Genomic DNA, 21,125 nt, shown 5'->3' with positions numbered 1-21,125 from the left:
ATTTTGACACCTTTTTATGGTTGCAGTAAGCGTTTTGTTTCATATTCAAAGCCCGTGTCGTCGATCTTGCTTCTATTTTCCTCTTTTGCTTTCTAAATCAAAATATTGTTTCTAACTTTATTTCGTTAAGCTGTAGTGTGTTTTCTACGTACAATCACTCCAAAAGTTGAAATCAAAACTAGAATGTCAATTTTCGTTAGCCTTTCGATGTCGTTGAATTTACTGAGTCGACTCCCAATCCGATCCAATCCATCATTACAGCCAGAGCAAGGCTATAAAATGGCGCGACGTTCCCTTGCGCGGCAGATGTTTGGATGCTCACCGTCGAGGCACCTAAAAACAAAGAATTAGCCAAATGCTGAGCCGCTGTGTTGCGAAAACTTTGACGGGACCGCGTGTGGGCTCAACTGGCATTTTAGCTGCACGGCGGCTAAGTACCTCGATGACGTGTCAGGCAAGTAACATATCTCTCAATCACAGAGTAATAGCTCTCGCACAGTTAATTGTTTTTCTAAAGTGCTAACAAATGTTTACCTACAAGAACCCCTCACTTGAGCTAGCTGTTTTTCGCCGGCGCCGTATTATCTTCGTGGGCATTCAAGCGTGGCTTCAATAGAGAATCTAACTAGAAACAGCTTTAAATATAAATTTTCACTACAAAAACAAAGCATAAAACAAGTGCACCTCGTAATATTCCGAGAAATATTTCTGTCCTGAAAGATAATGTACCTGTAATTTTAAAATGATTTGCTATTTTTTATAAACACCGAATCTAGTGATTTCAGGACACGGTCCAATGGTGACCTCGACAAATGGTGTTACTTACCAACGGCAGGAAATAGGCGAGTATTTATGTGCGTGAAGGACAGTCGTCTTTGTTTCATTGCTCCGTCCTGCGATCAAAAGCCTTTGCTGACCAGAAAATCTAGAAACTTCATTTTGCAACTTTTTTAGAGCAAACTGGAAGTTAGTCAACTTGTTATTTTCACCAAATCTATCTTCAATTTATGGTGGGATATCTCTCTGGATATTACGTTACTAGGCAATCTGCAATCGATAATAATAATAATCATAAAAAGAAAAAAATAATATCAAAAATAATGAAAATAGTCATGATAATGATAATAATAATGATGATGATAAAAATATTAATATTAAATTATTTTACAATTATTATGTGACAGAGACATGTACAGACATGTACGGGTCTGTCCAGGCCACGCTAGGTTTGTGGGACAGGACCCGGCAAGTCGATCGAAGAAAACAGTGCAAAGTTAATACGAATGAAAGGGCAAGAGAAAAGAATACAGTGGCCAACATTGCAAGAACTAATGCGGCGAGGAAATACCACATAGCAAAACAAATGGAATAATACTAAAGTGTATTATTCCACTTTTAACTTTAAATGAGCACCTCCCTAAGGTCCGTCACGAGTTGAAACCGAAGATGGCACTGTTTGTTTATAAATACCAAACAAAACTTCATGCACAATTATGGAACTGCCATTTGATAAGACCTCCATTGCTTTTATTTTATCGCACAAAGTAACTAAACCCCTATAGTGGTGCAATGCTTTTGCATTGCACCACTATAGGGGTGGTGCAATGCAAAAGCTCAAGGCGCGCTGAACGGTACGCATTCGTTTACACCGCCAAGACTAAATGGTTGCCAACAAAATGACCCCTGCCAAAATGGCCCGTGAGAAAAAGAGGTTTAAACTGCAAACACGAGAGAAAAATTTCCAAGGAATCGTAACGACGGTTTGAATAGTGTTAAAGCTTTGTAGTGAATTTCTACTCTAAATATTTTTTAAACAGATTTTTAAATAATATTCGCCCGTACATCAAAACTGTTTGATTTTATTAAAGTTCTTTCCCAGAATACCTCGTTGTTGTTGTTGTTTTGTTTTCTTCATTTTCACGAACATTTGTCAGCGAGCCATTACACCGAATATGACATACAAAACCTCCGCTTTCTATCGGCATATATTTACAAACTTGAATTGTGAACTAGTATACGAGCTGTTGGTTGACTATGCGACGCGGCGCTATAGCAGGAGAACGAACAGCAAACTGCACAATGTTGCCCGGTTTTTCGCGGGAAAGCCTACTTCAGCCCAAGGGGAGAACATACTTTTTTCGTGAGATTTCTCACACTCTGAAATTATAATTAACCATTAATTAGGAACGTTTTTCATTTCAAAATAAATTTATGCTTAATAACTTATCTCAAAAGTCGAACGAAAGGAAGCCAGAACGGTAAACGGTTTCTGCTGCTAATGTAAAATGCATGAATATTGTCTGCATTCTAAGTGCTTGTCTACAGTTGTATAGTCTCTCTCGTCCATTCGGCTTAACCACTGAATTATGTATTAAATAATATAGGAACATTAAAATAGCGAACGTGTTCTGAGAAAATATGTTGCCAAGTATTGAACTCTATGTATCTAATTTGTATCAGTTTTCGGGCAGAGGCCTATTGTCAAGCATATAAGGCAGTCGTTTGCCTCCAGTAATTATGTGGAATACTGGGGCTATTATACTGTTACAAATGCGTTAGGAGTGGTCGCCGTGAATAAGATAAGAGTCTGAGTTAAATGGAGGTGCATGAACTTTTTTGGTATTTAGGTTATACACTGATCAATAATAATCTTCACTTCAACAGAACTTGGCAGACGGCGAACCAACTGACTCTTTTCAGATCATAAAATTGCTGGAGCAAGGCACGTGACGGCTCTGCACCAGAGCGTGTCCTGGCATTGCTTTGTCACATGTCTACATCTACTGGTCTTTTTTACTAACCACGCCCCTTGTTACCACCGTTGCTAAGCTTTGCTCAGTCAGGGTATGGTTCGGTCTGGGCGTTGATAATGAAATAATACCTTTACTTCACACAGCTCGATAACAAGACTATCACCTAAACGGTTTAAAATAAAAACTGAAAAATGACGAATTGAAGCTGACCTTGAAGGATAGAATCATAAGCTTAATAAACACTTATACAGCTTTATTTTGTGTTGTCCCTAAACACAGACCACGTTGAAATGTCCGTGTGGCTACTTGTTTTTTTAGGAGTCATATCGCTTATCTTCGTTTGTTTGCCTATCTGTATATTAAAGTTTTCTATGCATTCGGGTCAATTGACTGGTCATCGGAGATGGGAATACGCACCTCCCAGATATGATTTTTTTTTTGTCCAGCACAAACAATCAATGCCGGAAAACAATAAATCAGTTAGAACAAAAATTTCTCATACATAAAACCCTCTGTGTTACCAAGTTTACCTAGATGCTCCTTTTTTGGAAGCAGTGTGGCGTTAGAAAGACGCAGAGAACCAGACCCACATGTTGAAGAAGGCATACCACTACCCCTGATGCAATAAAATCTTCGAGTTACGAAGCCCTTGGAATTGTATTTAAAAGCAGTGATAGACTTGACACTGTTGTATAAAATACCGTAATGTCAAGGGTATTCTTTAAAGGCAGCACGTCGAGGCCCTTCTTATGGCGAATTCCACTGCCCGTTTTGGAGCGCGCCGGGATCGACTTTTCTGGAGCGATCCTATTTCTCTGGGGCCATCGGGATCGAGACGAACGTGTACCATTGGTCGTTTTGGATTAGCTCCCGCTCCAGATTTTGATCTGGATCCGGAAAAAGTCGCTCCGCCGATTTCGGCGGATTCCATCGGAAACCAGCCGGACCCGTCCTCGGCGCACACACGTGACTTCCTTTCTCGCGGCACATCTCGCCTGATCTCTCCCATCTCGCCTCAGAAGAATTCGTAATGGCCGCTCAGGAGGTGCCGCCTGTACTGTCCGCCTTACTACTGCTGCTACATGACGACACTTCGTCGTCAGGTTGCTCGAGCAGCTTCCGGCATTCCGGCAGTCTTTGCTAGAAGCTCCTGAGCCATTCCTGCCGCTCGTGCGTCGGACACGTGTTAGCGCCGTGATTGCGAAAACGTCTTCGAAACGACCGCGGCGGCCGCGGAAAGGGGATTCCCGGGCAGGTTAATGACGGGAAGGCATCCGTCGATCCCGGAGCAGTGGTCATATGCCACTGGGGATCCGTACGCGGCGCGAACCCGTTCTGATCGTGTGCTCCATTCCGCATCTGGTCAACTGATCCCGGCGTGCTCCAAAACGCCCCGTGGAATTCGCCATTATTCAGTGTACGACGGAGATCGTAGATTTACTCAAAAACGAGTAGTATGCGCAAATGTTGCAGAATATTTTCGTCTGAGTTAATGACACCGGGTGTGCCACCGTATAAAATTCGAACACGGAAGGTATCTAAAATCGTCCTTACGTTCCGACCGTCTCGCAGAAACAAGGATTGCTCCTGGGAGTATACCAGGAGAAAGAGAAGGATGCGCACTTTGTTCTCACGCCTGCAGCGGAGCAGTTTGCTGGCACTGTCGGCGCCAAGTTTACAGACATGCTCAATTTGTAAGCACCCAGAGTTCTTAATATTGACTGCTAAACTTTCCTTACTTTAACACCGATGTTGTATCATGCTCCGCATGGTCAAAACTGTTGTAATTAGAAAACTACTAATGCACACAGGCGCGACATCGATAACCTTCTTCATTTTTGTGCGGGCCGTTATAATTCGAGTTTGAACTAAGCTTACAGTTTATCTGTGAAACATTTGCAGCATTACTAGCAAAACTCTTTAGTATCCCAGATAAATGTAATCAGTGGCAGCATAATCCTACGCTCCTACACTGTACTTTAATTTTTGTAATAGTTGTACAATTTTTCTTGAGATTTTTGACCTTGTGCCAGGTAGCCCGACTTTTTACATTGCAGAATTTATATTTCTACATCCAGTTGAACCGTGCTTTTTTTATATTTCCCAGAGATGAATAATGGCGTGTCGGGTCAGGGTTCCCACTACAGTTCTGTATACGTGATATTTCGATTTTTTTCAGGACCAAGGGTTCCTTTAGGAAAGGAGAAACAAGAGTATTCTATGGACTGAATGAGGTGCTCGTGATCTCTTTTCATTGTTCTTTTTAATTTTCAGTACGATAGAAACCTGCAATTTGCTGGAGCATATATACTTGAATATGATACGAATTGCTTCTGCATTTATTGTATTAGACGCGTCGTGAATTAAGACCCAGTAACTGTGACCAAGTGTTTGATTTGTGTTTGGTTCTTCGTAAAGTAAAAGAAATATTTGATCGATTTCTATTTTTCTGCGTCCCACTTATCCTCCCGTAAGGGCTGCCACTTTTATGGGTCCTGGTGGAGTTAAAGAACTGGAAAGTGTAAAATAATTAATTGACAAACCCTTTGCTCGCGTATACATTAACGTTAAAAACGAGCCCCCGTTCGCCCACACCACGGGTGAGCACTGCGCGACCTCAGAGACCGGATTCGTGGTGAGCTCGGGCATCTGTCCGCAGCCAGTCCGACAGCAGCGTCTCCGGGCTGACCTGAAGTCGGGCAGGCGACTTGGTGTGAAGGTTAGGTAAATCATGATACTAAAAATTCAAAACAGCCAAGTAAAAGCTCAAAATGTGAATATTTCCTCGCTATTGCGGGGGGGGGGGGGGGGGGGGAGCTGATTCTGAAATGTGGTAATTTTTTTTTTTGTTCAGAGTTTATTATTCATTTCTTTTATGCTCTTAGGGCAACACCCGAAAGCTACAACATCAGGTACCAAAGTGTCTTATTCAGATGGCTCAGGACTCATTTTTGAATTGTGTTCGTGCATCGAGTTACTAATATTAAAACGGTATATTTTGTTAACCGCATCTTGCTCTCGAGTGAGTTGTCATGTACTTCAAAGGTCAACCGGAGACGTCAATTGCTGCACTTTCGGTGGACTTTTGTTATATGGTGCTCTTTCATTAGGCGCGTTTTTAACAGTATAGAATATACAGTTAAACGAAAAAAATATCAGTGTCGGTGCAGTTAAAGCGCTATACGCAGGCCGTCGGAAATGTACGGTTTAGAATTGGAGCAGACTGGCGATGACCTCGCCACTTTTATGGTAGGATGTGAGCGAAATGAGACTAGCAGCTGGCATTTAGAGTATGTGAAGCGCTTGGCAGTACATTGTGCACTCTGCTTGCAGGTGCTTTTATCCGTAACTTTCCGAACCATACCGACTTCATTTCTAGCGCACATATTACATTCAGAATCAGTTTAATTCGTCTATATGTACAGACGACAGGAACATGGGCAAAAAGCCAACACATGTTGGCTTGACTGGGCCCCACCCCCGTTTCCTTGGCAGAGGCGGATAAGCAAATTGTAGGAAAATGAAAACAAAATCGTTAATTATATAGCAGGAAGACGAGTAAAAAAAAAACATAACAAAAAAACATGTAGACACTTGTAACTGGGAAGTAGAACACTGATATCATGAGGCACAATACAAAAATAAGAGAGCGACAGAAACATATTTTTGATGGCACGAGGTGTTAGTGTTTCTATGGTGAAGTTGTTGCTCCTTAGATTGTTCAATAATGATGGGAGGTGGTGTCTCAACATCTGCGTTCCATAGTTTGTTCTGCTGTATGGTACCTTCCAGACATCCTCATTACGAGTAGAATAAAAATTTATACTTCGTGCTAGACCAGCGATCTCTTGAAATAAAGGATTGTTCAGTTTAATGCCCGCTGTGTATCTTAAAGTTATTGCGTAGTCATACAGGTTGGTAACTGGAATGATACGCAGAGTCTCAAAAAGGGGTTGTGTATGAGAATAATATAAGGCATTGACGATACTCCGTATGGCCTTTTTCTGAGAGACATGAAGATTATTTATATTGGTTAATGTTATGGTTCCCCAAACCAGATGACAATAATTTAAATGTGAAGAAAATAGAGAATTGTATAAAAGGAGTTTAATTTTTACTGGGAGGTCGAAGCGAAACCTGTTAAAAATGCCAACGGCTTTTGAAAGCTTGCGAATGAGACCTTCAATGTGAATATCCCATGACAGATTTTCCTGAAAAATTACGCCTAGGGTTTTAGTACTAGGTACTAGTTCAATGATGGAGGGCCCCAGAACAAGGTTCTAGTCGAAAACCACAGACTTATTCTTCGGTTTAAAGAGCACTGCCTTAGTTTTGGAAGTGTTAATAGGAAGTGAATTTACAGAGCTCCATTTGTGAAGCGAGTTAAGAGTATGATTTGCGACTTGCGCGAGTTTTTCCTTATCTTGAGCAGAAAAAAATAAACTAGTGTCATCGGCATATATAACGTAAGTTGCCTCCGTACTAATTTTTACAATATCATTGACATATATATTAAAAAGTAGAGGACCCAGTATACTTCCCTGAGGAACACCGGCAGCTAATGACTGTAAACCTGAACGCTGATTGTCGATGACAACGCACTGTTGACGAAATTCTAAATATGAAGCCACAACGTCAAGAGTTATCCCACGAAAGCCGTAATACTCAAGCTTTTTAAGTAGAGTGACATGATTAATGCGCTCAAATGCCTTAGAAAAGTCCACAAATATACCGAGAGTAGTACACTTTTCTTCAAATGATTTCAAGATTATTTCTTTCTGGGTTAGCAAGGCAAGTTCAGTCGAACGCCCCTTTCGAAAGCCATACTGCGAGAGGGTCAGAATAGAGAATTGGTTGCAAAACGAAGAAATTCTGGAGTGGATGAGTTTTTCCAGGCACTTAGAGAAGACGGGTAAAATAGAGATAGGCCTGTAATTGGATTGATCATTTTTGTCACCACCTTTAAAAATAACCACCACCTTGGCAATTTGCATTTGACGCGGAAAATTGCCCGAAGAAATTGCAACATTGTAAATGTGGGATAATACCGGTGCTAATAAGTCCAGAGCGTATTTGACAGGCCAAATTTGAATATCGTCAATGTCACTCGATTTACTATTTTGGATGGAATTGAATGTACTGAAAACTTCGTATTCGTCAGTAGGCTGAAAAAAAGGCACTGCTTTCATTGCGAGTTTCTAGGTAGCTTGTCAACAGAGGGTTATGACTGCTATGAACACTATTAGCGAAATAGTTGTTAAACGATTTTGCGAGTTCTTGTCCGCGTAATATTCTATCACCAATTTTAATTTCTAGAATGCTATTGTTTTCAAGAGATCGATTTAGGAGTTGATTTACTATTTTCCATGTTTTGTCTACTCTTGACATTGTGGCTTCATTAAATAAAGAGTGCAAATAATTTTTCTTTGCTTGCCTAAGCATTTTATTCAGTCTATTTCTATGTGTCCTGAACTTTTTTAAATCACCAGGCTTCCTAGTATTTATGAATTTATGGTATAATTTATTTTTCATACGAATCATCTTGAGACATTCTTGGGTTACCCACGGCTTATGAATGTTTTTCTTTTGTTGGATTGGTTTATAGTGAAAACTACTGTTATATGCTTCCAAAAAAAGAGCTAGAAAATTGATATACGCGTCATCAGCGGAACTTGAGTTGTATACTGGGTTCCAGTTTACGTCAACAATCAAGGACCTAAAGGTTTCGAGTGTCTGAGAATTTATATCTCGAAACACACGAATGCCTGCAAGTGTAGCGCAATGTATAACATTGACGTTGCTCGCGATCATGAATATTGGCAAATGATCACCTATCTGCACACCAATGACACCGCCATATGCGCTACCTAAATCGGTATTGGTTATGAATAGGTCGATAAGCGTGGATGAGACACATGTAACGTGTGTTGGCGATGTAATGACGTTGACACAGTCGTTTGAATCAAGGACACTTTTAAATGAACATTGCACACTTGAGGCAGTAAGCATGTTGACATTAAAATCCCCACCCACAAAAAGATTATACTTGTTTGCACTTGAAAAATCTAGAAACTTATCAAAATAACACAAAAAATTGTTCGAGTTTCTACTTGGGGGCCTATACACCACACTAAAAATATTTTGCGCACACTTCAGCGTCAGAATCTCAAAATCAACACATATGCTAGAAAACTCAGTAACAAGTTCGCAGTCGAAAGTAGTTTTTACACAGATCAATATTCCTCCACCCCTTTTGCAATCACGATTTAAGAAAAACGTTTTGTATTTATTCAGTTTTAGTACTTCCTCCTCACTTTGGTACCAGGTTTTGGTGAGCATAATTACGTCGAACGAGAATCCAAAGTCTTGGAACAACGCACAGAGTTCGTCCTCTTTATTACGCGCAGAACGCAGATTCGAATGAAAGAAAGATATAGATTTTCCTTTAGTGGATGTAAAAAGAGTGGTTATTTCATTTGGCGTAAGATGTGCGTGAGCAGCCATGATGAAGAAACGAGACCACAAGAAAAGATATGCCAAAGTTGCTACATCATCTTGGCAAGATCGCTAGTGCTACTGATATGAACAACCCGTGGCTCATCTGTTTTTCGTGCGTAGATTTTTCCTCCCCTCGTCCACGCAGATTTCCACTTTAGTTCGTTCTTTTTGGCGATTGTCATGCCAAGCAGTTTTTTTAGCTCCGGACACAAGTGTTCGTTGACGTAGACAGGGGCGCGTGTAGCATGACCTAGATCGGCCGTTGATACCCGTTTCTTCCGCGCCTTCTCGATTACAGCGTCCCGTCTCGAACGATACTTAAACTGTGCAATGATGAGCGGGCATGACGATGAATTGCCAGCAGGAACGCGATGACATACATTGATATCACAGGGAAGGATTGGTTCATCAATCAAATTGCCGATTTTTTGTAGGATTGCTGCCAGATCTTCATTTTCGACTGGGGGAACACCCTTAATCTCTATGTTTCGATTTCTAGAGTATTGTTCACAGCCCGTGAGCCGACGTTCACTCTGTTCGGCTTGGCTTCTCAGGGCTTTACACTCCTCTCGGAGGTCACCGTTGCTGTTTTTTTAAGCTTGCATTTTCTTTTTTTAGAATGGCGACATCAGCCCTCATATCCTCAAAGTCTTTGTTGAAATGATCGAGACTCAGCTTGATCTCCCTGAGCTCTTTCCGAATTTCTCTCTCGAAAGAACTACGGAAATCTTTGAACTCTTGCTTTATCTCTTTTTTTTAGGTCGTCACACAGTTTACCAAAATCAGCAGTCATTGCACAAACGGTTAAGCAAACAGCACGCTAAATGGCAGCAGCGTCAGCGATATGGCGCAACATACAGAATTAGGCATGCAAGATACAAAAATAAAGAACGTTTGCTTACAACCTGTGAACAGAGTGGGATGATAAGCCCTCCGAACAGCTCGCTGCCGCCGCTGCCAAAGAACTGGCCGCTGGTTCAAGGCTCCTTTTCGGCTGTTTGCGGTGGTGGCGCTGATGGTCTCGGTCGAAACGTGGACCGGTCTTGATCTTGATGCGGCACGTGGAAGGTCACCCCTGACGATGATGGTGCGTTAGGGGCTGGGGCAGGATCGTGAAGGTATCTGTGAACAGAGTGGGATAATAAGCCCTCCGAACAGCTCGCTGCTGCCGCTGCCAAAGAACTCTTCTTTGGCATCTTCGACAGAAGATGCCATGAATTGCCGACATTCGAGTACACAAGAATAAAAACCATATGTTTTCTGCGTACAGAGACGCAACACTCGAAAGGGGAAAGCTTTGAGAATAAGCTGGTGCGTTCTGCAGACGATATGACTGGCAAAAGAAAATCAAGACCATTAAAATGAAGAAATAGAAAAATTGTATTGAAGAGTTTTTTTTTTTTTTTTTATTATTCATGAACCGGGTAACAGTAATTTTGGGGGTATCTTTTTTTACTTCCTTAAAAGCGATTAGTTGCTACTATTATTGTAGTGTAGGCGACGTTCCTGTTCTGGTAATTTTTAATGTATAATTTTTTTATTACAAGAATATGTGTTTATCGCATAGTGGACGTGAGCTCAAAGAAAGTAAACTCGAAAAATATCAGTGGGAGCTATAATCAATGCCCTGCTGCGAATCTGAGGCATATACTATTTTGAAGCTTTCTGCAATTTTGGCTTTATACAAGTAAATCTCATGACGCCGCGCAAAAGCTATCTGACTGGTACTTTATTCGAATCGATATCTTTTTTCTGCCTAACGCACTTAAATGACGGACCTCCAATTATATTCTACAAGTAAAAGCTATCTAGAGGTAAGCCTTAAAAGGGTCAACAAGCTCACTTTCCACCTTTGCCGCACTGGATGAATTCAAAGACGAATAACGAAACATAATTAGTAAGTATTACCGATTTAATATACAGGGTGAAACAAGGAGACGGCAGGCTCTTTAAATCGACCGCAAACTTCGGTTTCTTAACCTATCACGCTACGACTTTGTCCAGCGTTGCCCACAGTTGGTGCTTTTTTTTTAAATTTGCAAAGAGCAAATTTAAATGAGGAACAAGTAAAGAAAGAAAAAGGTTTAGCTGCAATGGAAACGCAGCGGCGCCACCGGTCTTCAAACAATACAGCTCCGTCTCGCACGGGACACAAGAGATGGCGCAACGAACGCCGCCAACGAACGAGCATACGGCGCCGAGACCCGGCGTCTTAGCACACGATCTGTTCGACTCAAAAGCGGTGCGCGTTCCGCAGGCGGCGGCAGTCGCAGAAACAAAAACAGGCTCGGTAACAACAAGGAACTGCAGTTCCTTGTCTGCTAAATACGCCGGCTCTCGGCGTCGTCTGCTCGTTCGTTGGCGGCAGTTGGCGTCGCGACCGCTTGCGCCATCTCTTGTCTCCCGTGCGAAACGGCGCCGTGTTGTTTGCAGACCGGTGGCGTCGCTGAGTTTCCATAGGAGCTAAGCATTTTTCTTTCTTTACTTTTTCCTCAGGTAAGTTCGCTCTTTGCAAATTTTACAACAAAAAAAAATGCACCATCTGTGGGCAACGCTGCACAAAGTCGTAGCGTGATAGGTTAAGAAACCGAATTTTGCGGTCGATTTAAAGAGCCTGCCGTCTCCTTGTTTCACCCTGTATATAAAATAAAGGCGTTAGATAGCTCCAAGTAAAATTGCTGAACCTTGGTTCAGTTAGACGCACAATGCAGGATTTTAGGAAATGCCTCCCAGCTTGACGGGATAGCAGTAATAACCAAACTATGGGTTTTCTGCTTCATAATCCCAATAGCTCAGAATTCACTTGACCTAAAAGTAGGCCCAGAATCTTCGCAGTCTTACATTGGATATATATTTTCCTAAAACCTTCAATAAGTTGTAGACATAAACGAAAGCAGGGGGGTTTGTGGTAACAAAACTGCCTCGTGTTTCACGATAGCAAGACAACTCAACCGCATTAGGGGTATCCCGTCGTTTATCCTTTGGGCTTCGAAAGAGTTCCCGTAAACATAAAGTAAGTTGAACCTCGTAGAAATAACTGAAAACGGATTTCCAAGGGACCGCTTCAAACATTTAATGTATTTTTCGGTTGCATGTCGTTCTATGCATACAGGTCCGACACAAAAAAAAAGTGTTGCCAACTTCCAAGTATTTCTAATCACCGTGTGGCGCAAATCACATTTCCCGTGAAGCGCTGAGATGGCACAAACCAACACTGCATCGGCGCGCTCTCTCTCTCTATGAATTCAGCAGACCATTTGCACTGCAATGTGTTTGCACGTTCGAAAAGGCGAGGTTACATCCAGCGGATCGCTGATACCGCGCCTAGGTAGCGCGAGGTCAAGGCTCTGTCTAAAGTCCCTCAAAGTTGCTTGCTGGCTGAACTTTGCTAGTGTGGTGAAATCTTTACGAACGGCAAGTGCCGATTTTCGTTGACCGTAATGAACATTTGTCTTCTTTCCTTCTGACCGGCGCTGAAAGCAAATTAATATTTGACGGAACGCGTGACGTTGCGTGTTGTTAAACCTATCCATTGTCACTTCGGAGGAGATAATGATGCATAACTATGTGAAGAACTCACAAACGGCTGGCAGAGTCGTCGGTCAAATAGCAACTTGGCTACCAGAATTCAGAGTCCCCTCCAGTCTGGAGGGACAACCAGCCCGGCAATACCAAGGCGCTCAAGTTGTTTCTAAACAGCGCTGGGTTAGTGTTGTGATGGATGTGTCTGTGAACCAGAGATGGCAAAATTACTTTCAAAAAGTAATTAAATTGCATTACTAATTACTTTTCTGAAAACTGCAAAAATGTAATGAAATTACATTACAAATTACTGCAGACTAAAAGTAATGACATTACATTTCAATTACTTTCCAAAAGTAATGAAATTCCTTTGAAATTACTTTGACATTACTTTTGAATACCTTAAGGCAGTAATTCGTGCTCAATTTATTTACCGTATACACCAACACAGTGTTTACAAAACAAGCCCTCGTTTGCCCCCACAGTGCGCGTGTGCAGGAACCAGATCCGGGAGAAGCGAGGTGCTGCGCACGCGCAGTGCCGTCAGCAGCGCCACCGCAATGATGTGACGTCAAACAGCTGAGTTGGTCTATATGTGCCAAAACGCAGATATTTCTCTTTACACCGCAACACCCTTATGTGCCTCAAAGTGAACCATATTGAACAGTGGTTTTGCGGCGCACACGGCATAACTGTTAAACATGATGAATAGCTTCTTTAGATGTGACTCAGAAAGACAGTCGACTCACCGGTTTCGCCGTCCATTCAACGGTGAAGGTTCCTACTAAAAGGGTGATATGTTTCCGTTTTCCTGATTTAGAAGTGTAGTCCGTGTCGGGTTGTTAAGTCGGGCAATGGCAGCTTGTTCTTATAAGGAGCTGTCATGTGAAACGTTTCCCTTCCGCCTCGGACTGAATCTAATTCTATTATTCCAAGAGCACTACTCGGTGACAACTTTTCTTGGCAAGGTAGTGGAGATGAGGAGAGCCCGCGCAAAGCTTTATTCAGCGCTCAAAATGGGAGAGGGAACGCGTGCCTGTACCTTTCACTGCATTGCCAAAAAATGTTGTCGCCGAGTATAGTTGACCCACTTGTCATTCCTTTCAAGGATCATTTCCCAACAAATGGGGGGCGATAGTTGCTAGGAGGCTTATTCCCGAATAATCGTCCCAAGGGAAGGCAGCGATGCATACCGCGAGCGTCACCTGCTTCGCTCGAGGACGCATGAAACGTTCCGGGGCTTCGACAAGGCATTTGCAATTAACCAGTTACTCCGGTTGTTTGATCTTCACAATGGTCGAAGCTTAAGGTTTGACCTCGCTTGACGAAGGTACAAGAATGGGGATCTGTTTGTCTTGTCCTCGCAGGTTTCAAATCATGCCTAACTGATTGGTGATGTGACGGTCGCCTTGTAGGCTATGAGACGTTCATCCCTCAGCTGCGAGCTGTCAGCTTAGGGATGAGCGGTGAAAGCTACGTGTTTGTTGGAGCAGTCACATGTCCATCGTTCGCCACATAACCACGCAGTCGTTCATACTCACGTGCAGAGAAAGCGACGGGACAGGTGATTAAAGGAAGGTGTTTGATTAGTTCTGGTTAGTTTGCAGCTCCCACCGCACTGTCAGCTTAGGGATGAACGAACTATAGTATCGTCGTTATGACGCGACGCCGCGAATCTGTCGTGCCTGGAGTTCGTAAGCCGTGGCCTTCCAGCGATGTCTACACGTAAGCTTTTCTCCTTCGCCTTTCCAGCCCTCCTTTGTGCATCTGTCCAGCTCTTCGTAAGAGGCTGGGCGCTATGGTGGCCGCCGTTTATTTCCTCTGATGCTCTTTCACAGCATGTCATCATGCAAAATAATTTTTCTCTTCTTTTTTTAAAGCTTGCAAACGAACTTTCCTATTTTGGAGAAAAGTAATTTCAAAAGTAATGAGTAATTTTCTCGAAATTATTGCTTGAAAGTAATTCATTACTTTACTAAATCACTAGCCTAGAGAAGTAATTCATTGAATTACTCATTATTCCAGAAAGTAATTTAATTACTGTAATTCCATTACACTAATGTCATTACTGCCATCTCTGCTGTGAACAGGCCTTAAGATTCGCATTCCATTTAGCCGTTCCTTTTATCCTTAGAGAAGTCACATTTTGACGGGTACGCATGAAGTGAACGCATTCAATGATAAACTAGTTTGTAAAAACAAAAACACAAAAAATGTCTGACGGTTGTTGTCTTGTCTGCATCGCAGAAGTACCCGTTCACCTCCGTAGTCCATCTCGGACCCAGGAAACCCGAAGGAGCAAAACTCCATGACCTCGACGAGGTGGCTGAAAGCGTTCGTGGTGCCGTCGCCGGTGAGGGTTTCTTTGAAGGTTAATTTATTTTTGCTTAGGGTGTCCGCAATCAATCTTTGATACTTAAAACAAGCTCGAAATTGGCGCGCCTGGACAAACCCAAGCAGCACGACGATAGTTGGCCAGTGTCGTGGCAATTTCGTTCAAAAACCGGCGCCAGTATCGTCCGAACGTGCGGTTTTTCACCACAACCCGACATCCGGCAGGTATTTGGGTATCGCCGTTCCGCCGCCGGCCTAGTATCGCCGGAATATCGTGCGAATACCGCCTAGTTCGGAGTGTCGGCCGCGCATCGGCCAGATGTCAGATTTGCATATGCACCGTATCGGCCGGACTTCGGGTATGCGCTCGCTTTGTATCGGCCCTATCGGCAGTATCGGCAAGCACTTTAATTGCCTTTATAAGGCACGGCTTGCGCTCCTGTACAAACAAACGGTATCGTTTTCGACAGTTCACCCGAGTTTATTAAACCACTGCCACAAAACACAGCTTGTACTGTATTCAATAAATTTTCGCAGTCTTCATGCCGATTAAAATTCATAAAACAAACACAAACGACCGTGGAGAGTAGAGAGGTTTAGGAGATCGTTCCGATGACTCCGATGACAATACCTTATACCCCACTTGCCTTTGCGCATATATTGTATCGTTGTCGGGGGTATTGAAGTTATTAGAATGGCCTACTTAAGCTTATAAATGTGACGCCAGCAGGACTACTCTCACAAGTACGCTTCCAGTGTAATTATAAATAAACATTAATCTGATGTAATTAGTGATAGATGCCTTATCCGACTAAGACAGCATACACCAATGCAAACACAAAGTCTTGAAAGAAGAAGGCCTCCCACATTCAACAAAATCCTCGCTGTCGTCGATAAGCAGTACTTTGTCGAAGCGCGTCCAACAAACACAGCACAAGCATTCCAATGACTAGAACAAAGAGAACTGCACTGCGAAAAAGTTGGCCTGGATATATTCCTGCCGTTTACGATGGAAACCCACGGCTCGTCTGGCGTGCGCCAAAGCAACAGAACACTGAAGAGGGCATCTCGGAAACCGATGTTACGTGGCCCCTATATCAATATCCTTAACTTGGCAGGCGGCGAAGGCTATGACCAGAGTGATTCCATCAGCGCGAAAGAGCTAGTCACGTGACACATTTTGGTACAAACGATTTTATTCTAAAGAGAGCGGTGATGTGTCTCGCACCACCCCTCCGATTTGCTTGAAGCAGCCGGCGCTCCATTCACAGACACACGAAGACAGAAAAGAAGTTGGGTAGGCTTAACAAAAGTTCAGGTCGAAGGGGTATAGAAAATGCAACTAAGCTCCTTCTGCTTGCTTTGTTTTTCCTTCTCGATCAAACATTAAGAAACTTCCGTTTGGCTTATCTTTTTTTTTTTTTTTGTTCAAACTCGGTCTTGTGTTCATCAATAAATGGGAATACTTAGCCGGCCTACACTCTAAGAAAAAGTGAGCACCCCCCCCCCCCCCAGTCATCGTGCGTTTTGACGGCTCTAACTACCCCACAGGCTTACCTAACTACCCACTGGGCTCGAGCCATTGAGAGTTAGCACCCTGTTGGAAGGTGACAAGCATGGGGTAGTCACGTTTTATAAACTCTTGAATTGAACATTCAAGTGCATGCAGTCGTTTAATAGTAAAAGTCACTTCAAAAATCTCAAAAAGTACTTAAAACTTGTTTTCTTTGTGCGTTGGTTATTATTTATCCAAATTTAAACCGCTCGAAACAAGCGTGTGGCTCATTTCGCCTAAACTGGCAGAAAACAAACAAGTACAGGCAACATTGGTACGCACCTACTAAAACCCGAGGCAGATAAAAAGTATCGCGGTTGTATTTTCTGGTTCCGTCGCGGGTTTTACCATGTACAACAGCAAACAACAGCTGGCAGCTGGCGTTGTGCTCGAGGAATTTAACCAAATCTCTAGAAAAGCACAGAAAGCTACGCACAGGCGTGAGTTGACTTGAATGTTCGTCGGACGAGATACTCTTGTCGTCTTTTATTGTGCGGTTCAGTAAAGAGCGTGCACTCAATAAAGGTATGATCGGTCAGTTCTGCGTGCAGTTCAGTTGCAAATGGCCTCCTCGGTTCCGCCCGTTCCGCCGAACTTGCGCTCCTGTCGTACCCAATTTTTTCGCTTGCAAGTGCAGTGAAGTATGAAGCATTGCACACCACGACTCAGGCCGGACAGGACGAACCTACACAGATATCTGCGATCATGTTCGTGTGTTTCACTATTTCTCTGTCTCGGGATACATGATTCACCTTCACTGGCTCATTTGGCACATTTCATCGAGCATACTCGATAAAAAAATGCTCAAACAAGTGTGTGTCATCCAAGGCGGAGTACTTCGAAAGGGACTAGGGTTTCAGGCCTTCCAGCACGCGTTCCTTTTATCTATATAAAAGATTCCAAGGAAATTTCCAAAAATAAGGCATTAGCAAACATATACGTGCTATCTGTTTTAGATCTTTTCAATTTTTTTTAGAAAAAGTATTGCTGGAGACGACAGCAGGTGCAGCGCAGAGAACTATGTTCTCGGCGTTCTTTGATGCTCAACAGCTCATTCACACTGGAAGGGGATCCGCATTCGCAAAGCGGTTGTGAGCGCGGTTGTATAAAGATCCAGTCCAATTGCACGCGCACTTGATGTCATGGAGTGCGCGTGCAATCGTACTGGATATTTATACAACCGCGTTCGCAACCGCTTTGCAAACGCGGATCCGCTTCTAGTGTGAATGACCGGTAAGGCCGGTTCAGACACTTGCGTTTGAATGAGTTTGACAGCTTTGCGTCGAGAACCGAAAGCGACTCACCGGCACGACTGTGCTTCGTATGAAGCGTGGAATCCAATTCAAGGAATCATATTGGCACGCGATGTAAGCAGCAGGGATGCCCTGGTTTCTCGCTGCCGCAACGCAGTCAGACGCAGTCAAACGCCACTGTCTGAACCAGGCTTTACATAATTTAGCATACGTATTTCGCGTTCGTTGCAGGTGAAGGCACGGGCCCGAAAGCGGCAATTCTGAACTGTCCTCTTGGCGCGAGCGCGAGCGCATAGAACGCATATTTGAAAGACACGCGCTTAAGCAAAAACAATTGTAGCGAAAAGAAGAAAACTGAAACAACGTTTCGGGGAGGACCACTGATCTCAATGACAATTGCTGGATCGCGCTTGCCGCTCCCGCAAGAGAAGCCACCGGACTTCACTCGCTTGGGATACGATTTGCCGTTTTCGCTAGCCTTTACTGCGGTTTTCCAGCGTGCTGTGGACACGTTTTCTACTCATTCGTCGTCATTCGCCGATTAAGTTTTTTGAAGACTCTGTGTATTGTTGAGACTTGCCGTCGTGAACACGTGGAAAATTTTACGAAAGTGCAGTGTCGCAGGAAAAAGGCACAACGCGTCGAAAGGAAGGGCTGGCGGCGTGTTCAAAGCTTCCTTGGCACGCCGAAGTGCCGTGTCTCTGTGCCTTCGCACGCTTGGATACCGACCAAGAATCGACGCCGTGTGGATGTGTTTTGCGAGTGCAATGTGCGTGAAGCCGTATCAAAAGGTACAACTCGTCGAAAACAAGTGTCGCCGGTGTCGCGGCGTGATCAAAGCTTCCTTGGCACGCCGAGTGATGCATCTTTGTGCCTTCGCACGCTTGGATACCGGTCAAGAATTGACGCCGCGCCAAAGTTCTGAACGTGTGTCGCGCGTAGAAGCCTTTAGATCATTTATATATATCGGCCACGGAGTTCTGGATCGTCCAGCTGTTCCGGTGAGTTGCTATCAATAAAAGGGAGAGATCTGTACGTGTTCTTATGTACTATATTAACCATGGCTATGTCCCAAATCTACTCTAATAGATTCCGTGGGAGCACGAATAGGGCAACGTTGTGGAGCCAGGGGGGTTTTCGAAAGCAAAAGTACAAGACGGCAAGAATGAAAATCTTTGAAGCGCGGCCGATATGGTCGTGTGCAATCTGCTGACCAATTACAATTAGGCGAGCCGCGCTCAAACGTAAAGTGCAATTAAGTAGGTTGATAATAAGCCAGCACTGATCAGTGATGAGGAGCTGTTGTGCACGGTATTGTGCAAATCGTCTAAGGACAAAAAAAAGACGTACCTTCCCCCCATCTTCCGTCGCTAGTGGACGCTGGATTAAGCTCGTTCCTAAACCGCGAGGGGAAAAGACGCTGATCCAGAGGCACGAACAGCTTCACGCACATTGCACTCGCTAGACACATACACACGGCGTCGGTTCTTGGTCGGTATCCAAGCGTGCGAAGGCACAGAGACACGGCACTTCGGCGTGCCAAGGAAGCTTTGAACACGCCGCCAGCCCTTCCTTTCAACGCGTTGTGCCTTTTCCCTGCGACACTGCACTTTCGTAAAATTTTCCACGTGTTCACAACGGCAAGTCTCAACAATACACAGAGTCTTCAAAAAACTTCTTCGGCGAATGACGACGAACGAGTAGAAAACGTGTCCACAGCACGCTGGAAAACCGCAGCAAAGGCTAGCGAAAACGGCAAATCGTATCCCAAGCGAGTGAAGTCCGGTGGCTTCACTTGCGCTGCAGCGAACAAGCGGGGAAGCGCGATCCAGCAATTGTCATAGAGATCAGTGGGGAGGACCGGCGGACAGGCTTCGCCAGAATCACCTGCGCGCGCTCAGTGTACTCAACATTTACTCAACCGCCGCTGAAGTCATTCGGATATGTAAAAAGAGAAAATAAAATGCATCAGCGTGTTCAGAAAGTTGTGATTGCAGAAATTGTTTTCGATAATTAATACAATTAATTAAACAGGCTTCTGTATACTTAAAGTGTAGGCTAGCGAGAAAACGAAACTGATCAAAATGTGACGTGTAGCGACTATTCAAATTTATTCATAACCTGCAGTTCACTTTTGCAATAAATTACATTAGAGATACGAGCGCTTTCCTAAGGGCAGTAGAGGAAAATAATATATACGCGTAAACCTTGCACAGTCTTTTCGTATTTATGCAAAATATGACAGTGGTCACCATCCTAATCAGTCACAGAAAATACAGCAGTATATAAGGTGGCGGTGTCGACTAGACGTGTGTATAGGAATGTAGAGTGTCAATATCTCATGTAGCATGTAGTACCTTGTGCTGTGTCTGAACGCGTTTCTGTGTAGAATGCTATGGTGTCTGTATGTCGCGTATGTGTGAAGTGTGTAGTAGAGTATGTACATACGTGAATGTCTGGCGAGGCGCTGAACACAAAAACTGCTCGTTTCGTTTTTTTCTAGTTTGAGCCCTGTCCGTTAGGTGGCGCGTGGCGCCGCCCAATTCAAGGAGTCGCGCGTTTATGTGTCTACTTATTTGAGTGAAAAACATGGAGGCGTTCCATGGCTCTACGGAGCAGCCAGAGCAGCCCCAAAGGGTTCGGTTCTCAGCCTCTCGTCCCAGTGGGATCAGTCTCATAGCCAGTTGAATGGGTGTTCCGTGCGGTGAATAGCGCTAAGTGCGTGCACAAACGCGGTGAGGATTACCAGGGACTTGGAAGTGGATAACGAATGCTAACAGGTGAGCAGGAGCTTTGAACGATCGGAACCGACGCCGCTTAAATCCGTGATGCTTCGCCTCGCCGCTGTCAACCGAAACCGCCGGATCACTTGCGGCAAGCACAGCAAGGAGACGCTCTGTTCAATAAAGATATCATTCCATTTGTCGCTATACGATTCCTTTCTTGAATGTTTTCTGGTGGCGAAGTAAATGCAGCCGGCCGCGCGAAAGCAGTCGCGGACACCCCCTCGAATGCCTGCCTGCCCTGCCCCCCCCCCCCCCCCCCCCCCCCCCCCTCCCTTTCCTTTCACATCGTCGCCTCTACTCGTAATACGTGCGGTGCCCGTGGTTCGAGGCGCGTTTTGGAGTGCTTCAGTGCGCACGGAAGGCTGCGAACGGGCGCACGCACTTGAGAATCGTATTTTAGCAAAAAGCAGTCCAGCTTGCTAGG

At 44.0% G+C, this 21,125-nt stretch overlaps 1 protein-coding gene across 1 annotated transcript in view; it reads left to right on the top strand.

The window, feature by feature from the left end:
- The first annotated feature begins 355 nt into the window (after window positions 1–355).
- The window catches only part of LOC8030462 (cytosol aminopeptidase), a 58,728-nt gene continuing 37,958 nt past the window's right edge, over window positions 356–21,125 (top strand). The window contains exons 1-4 of the mRNA XM_002401257.5: window positions 356–454; window positions 4,326–4,447; window positions 4,933–4,987; window positions 15,021–15,126. Of these exons, the coding sequence (XP_002401301.3) occupies window positions 356–454; window positions 4,326–4,447; window positions 4,933–4,987; window positions 15,021–15,126 (382 nt within the window). The remainder of the gene's footprint in view (window positions 455–4,325; window positions 4,448–4,932; window positions 4,988–15,020; window positions 15,127–21,125) is intronic.

The sequence above is a fragment of the Ixodes scapularis genome, unplaced genomic scaffold (assembly GCF_016920785.2).
Source record: "Ixodes scapularis isolate PalLabHiFi unplaced genomic scaffold, ASM1692078v2 PGA_scaffold4__175_contigs__length_147842914, whole genome shotgun sequence".
NCBI classification, from domain to species: Eukaryota; Metazoa; Arthropoda; class Arachnida; order Ixodida; family Ixodidae; genus Ixodes; species Ixodes scapularis.
The sequence above is the reverse complement of the archived record's forward strand: the minus strand, read 5'-3'. Positions and strand labels throughout refer to the sequence as shown.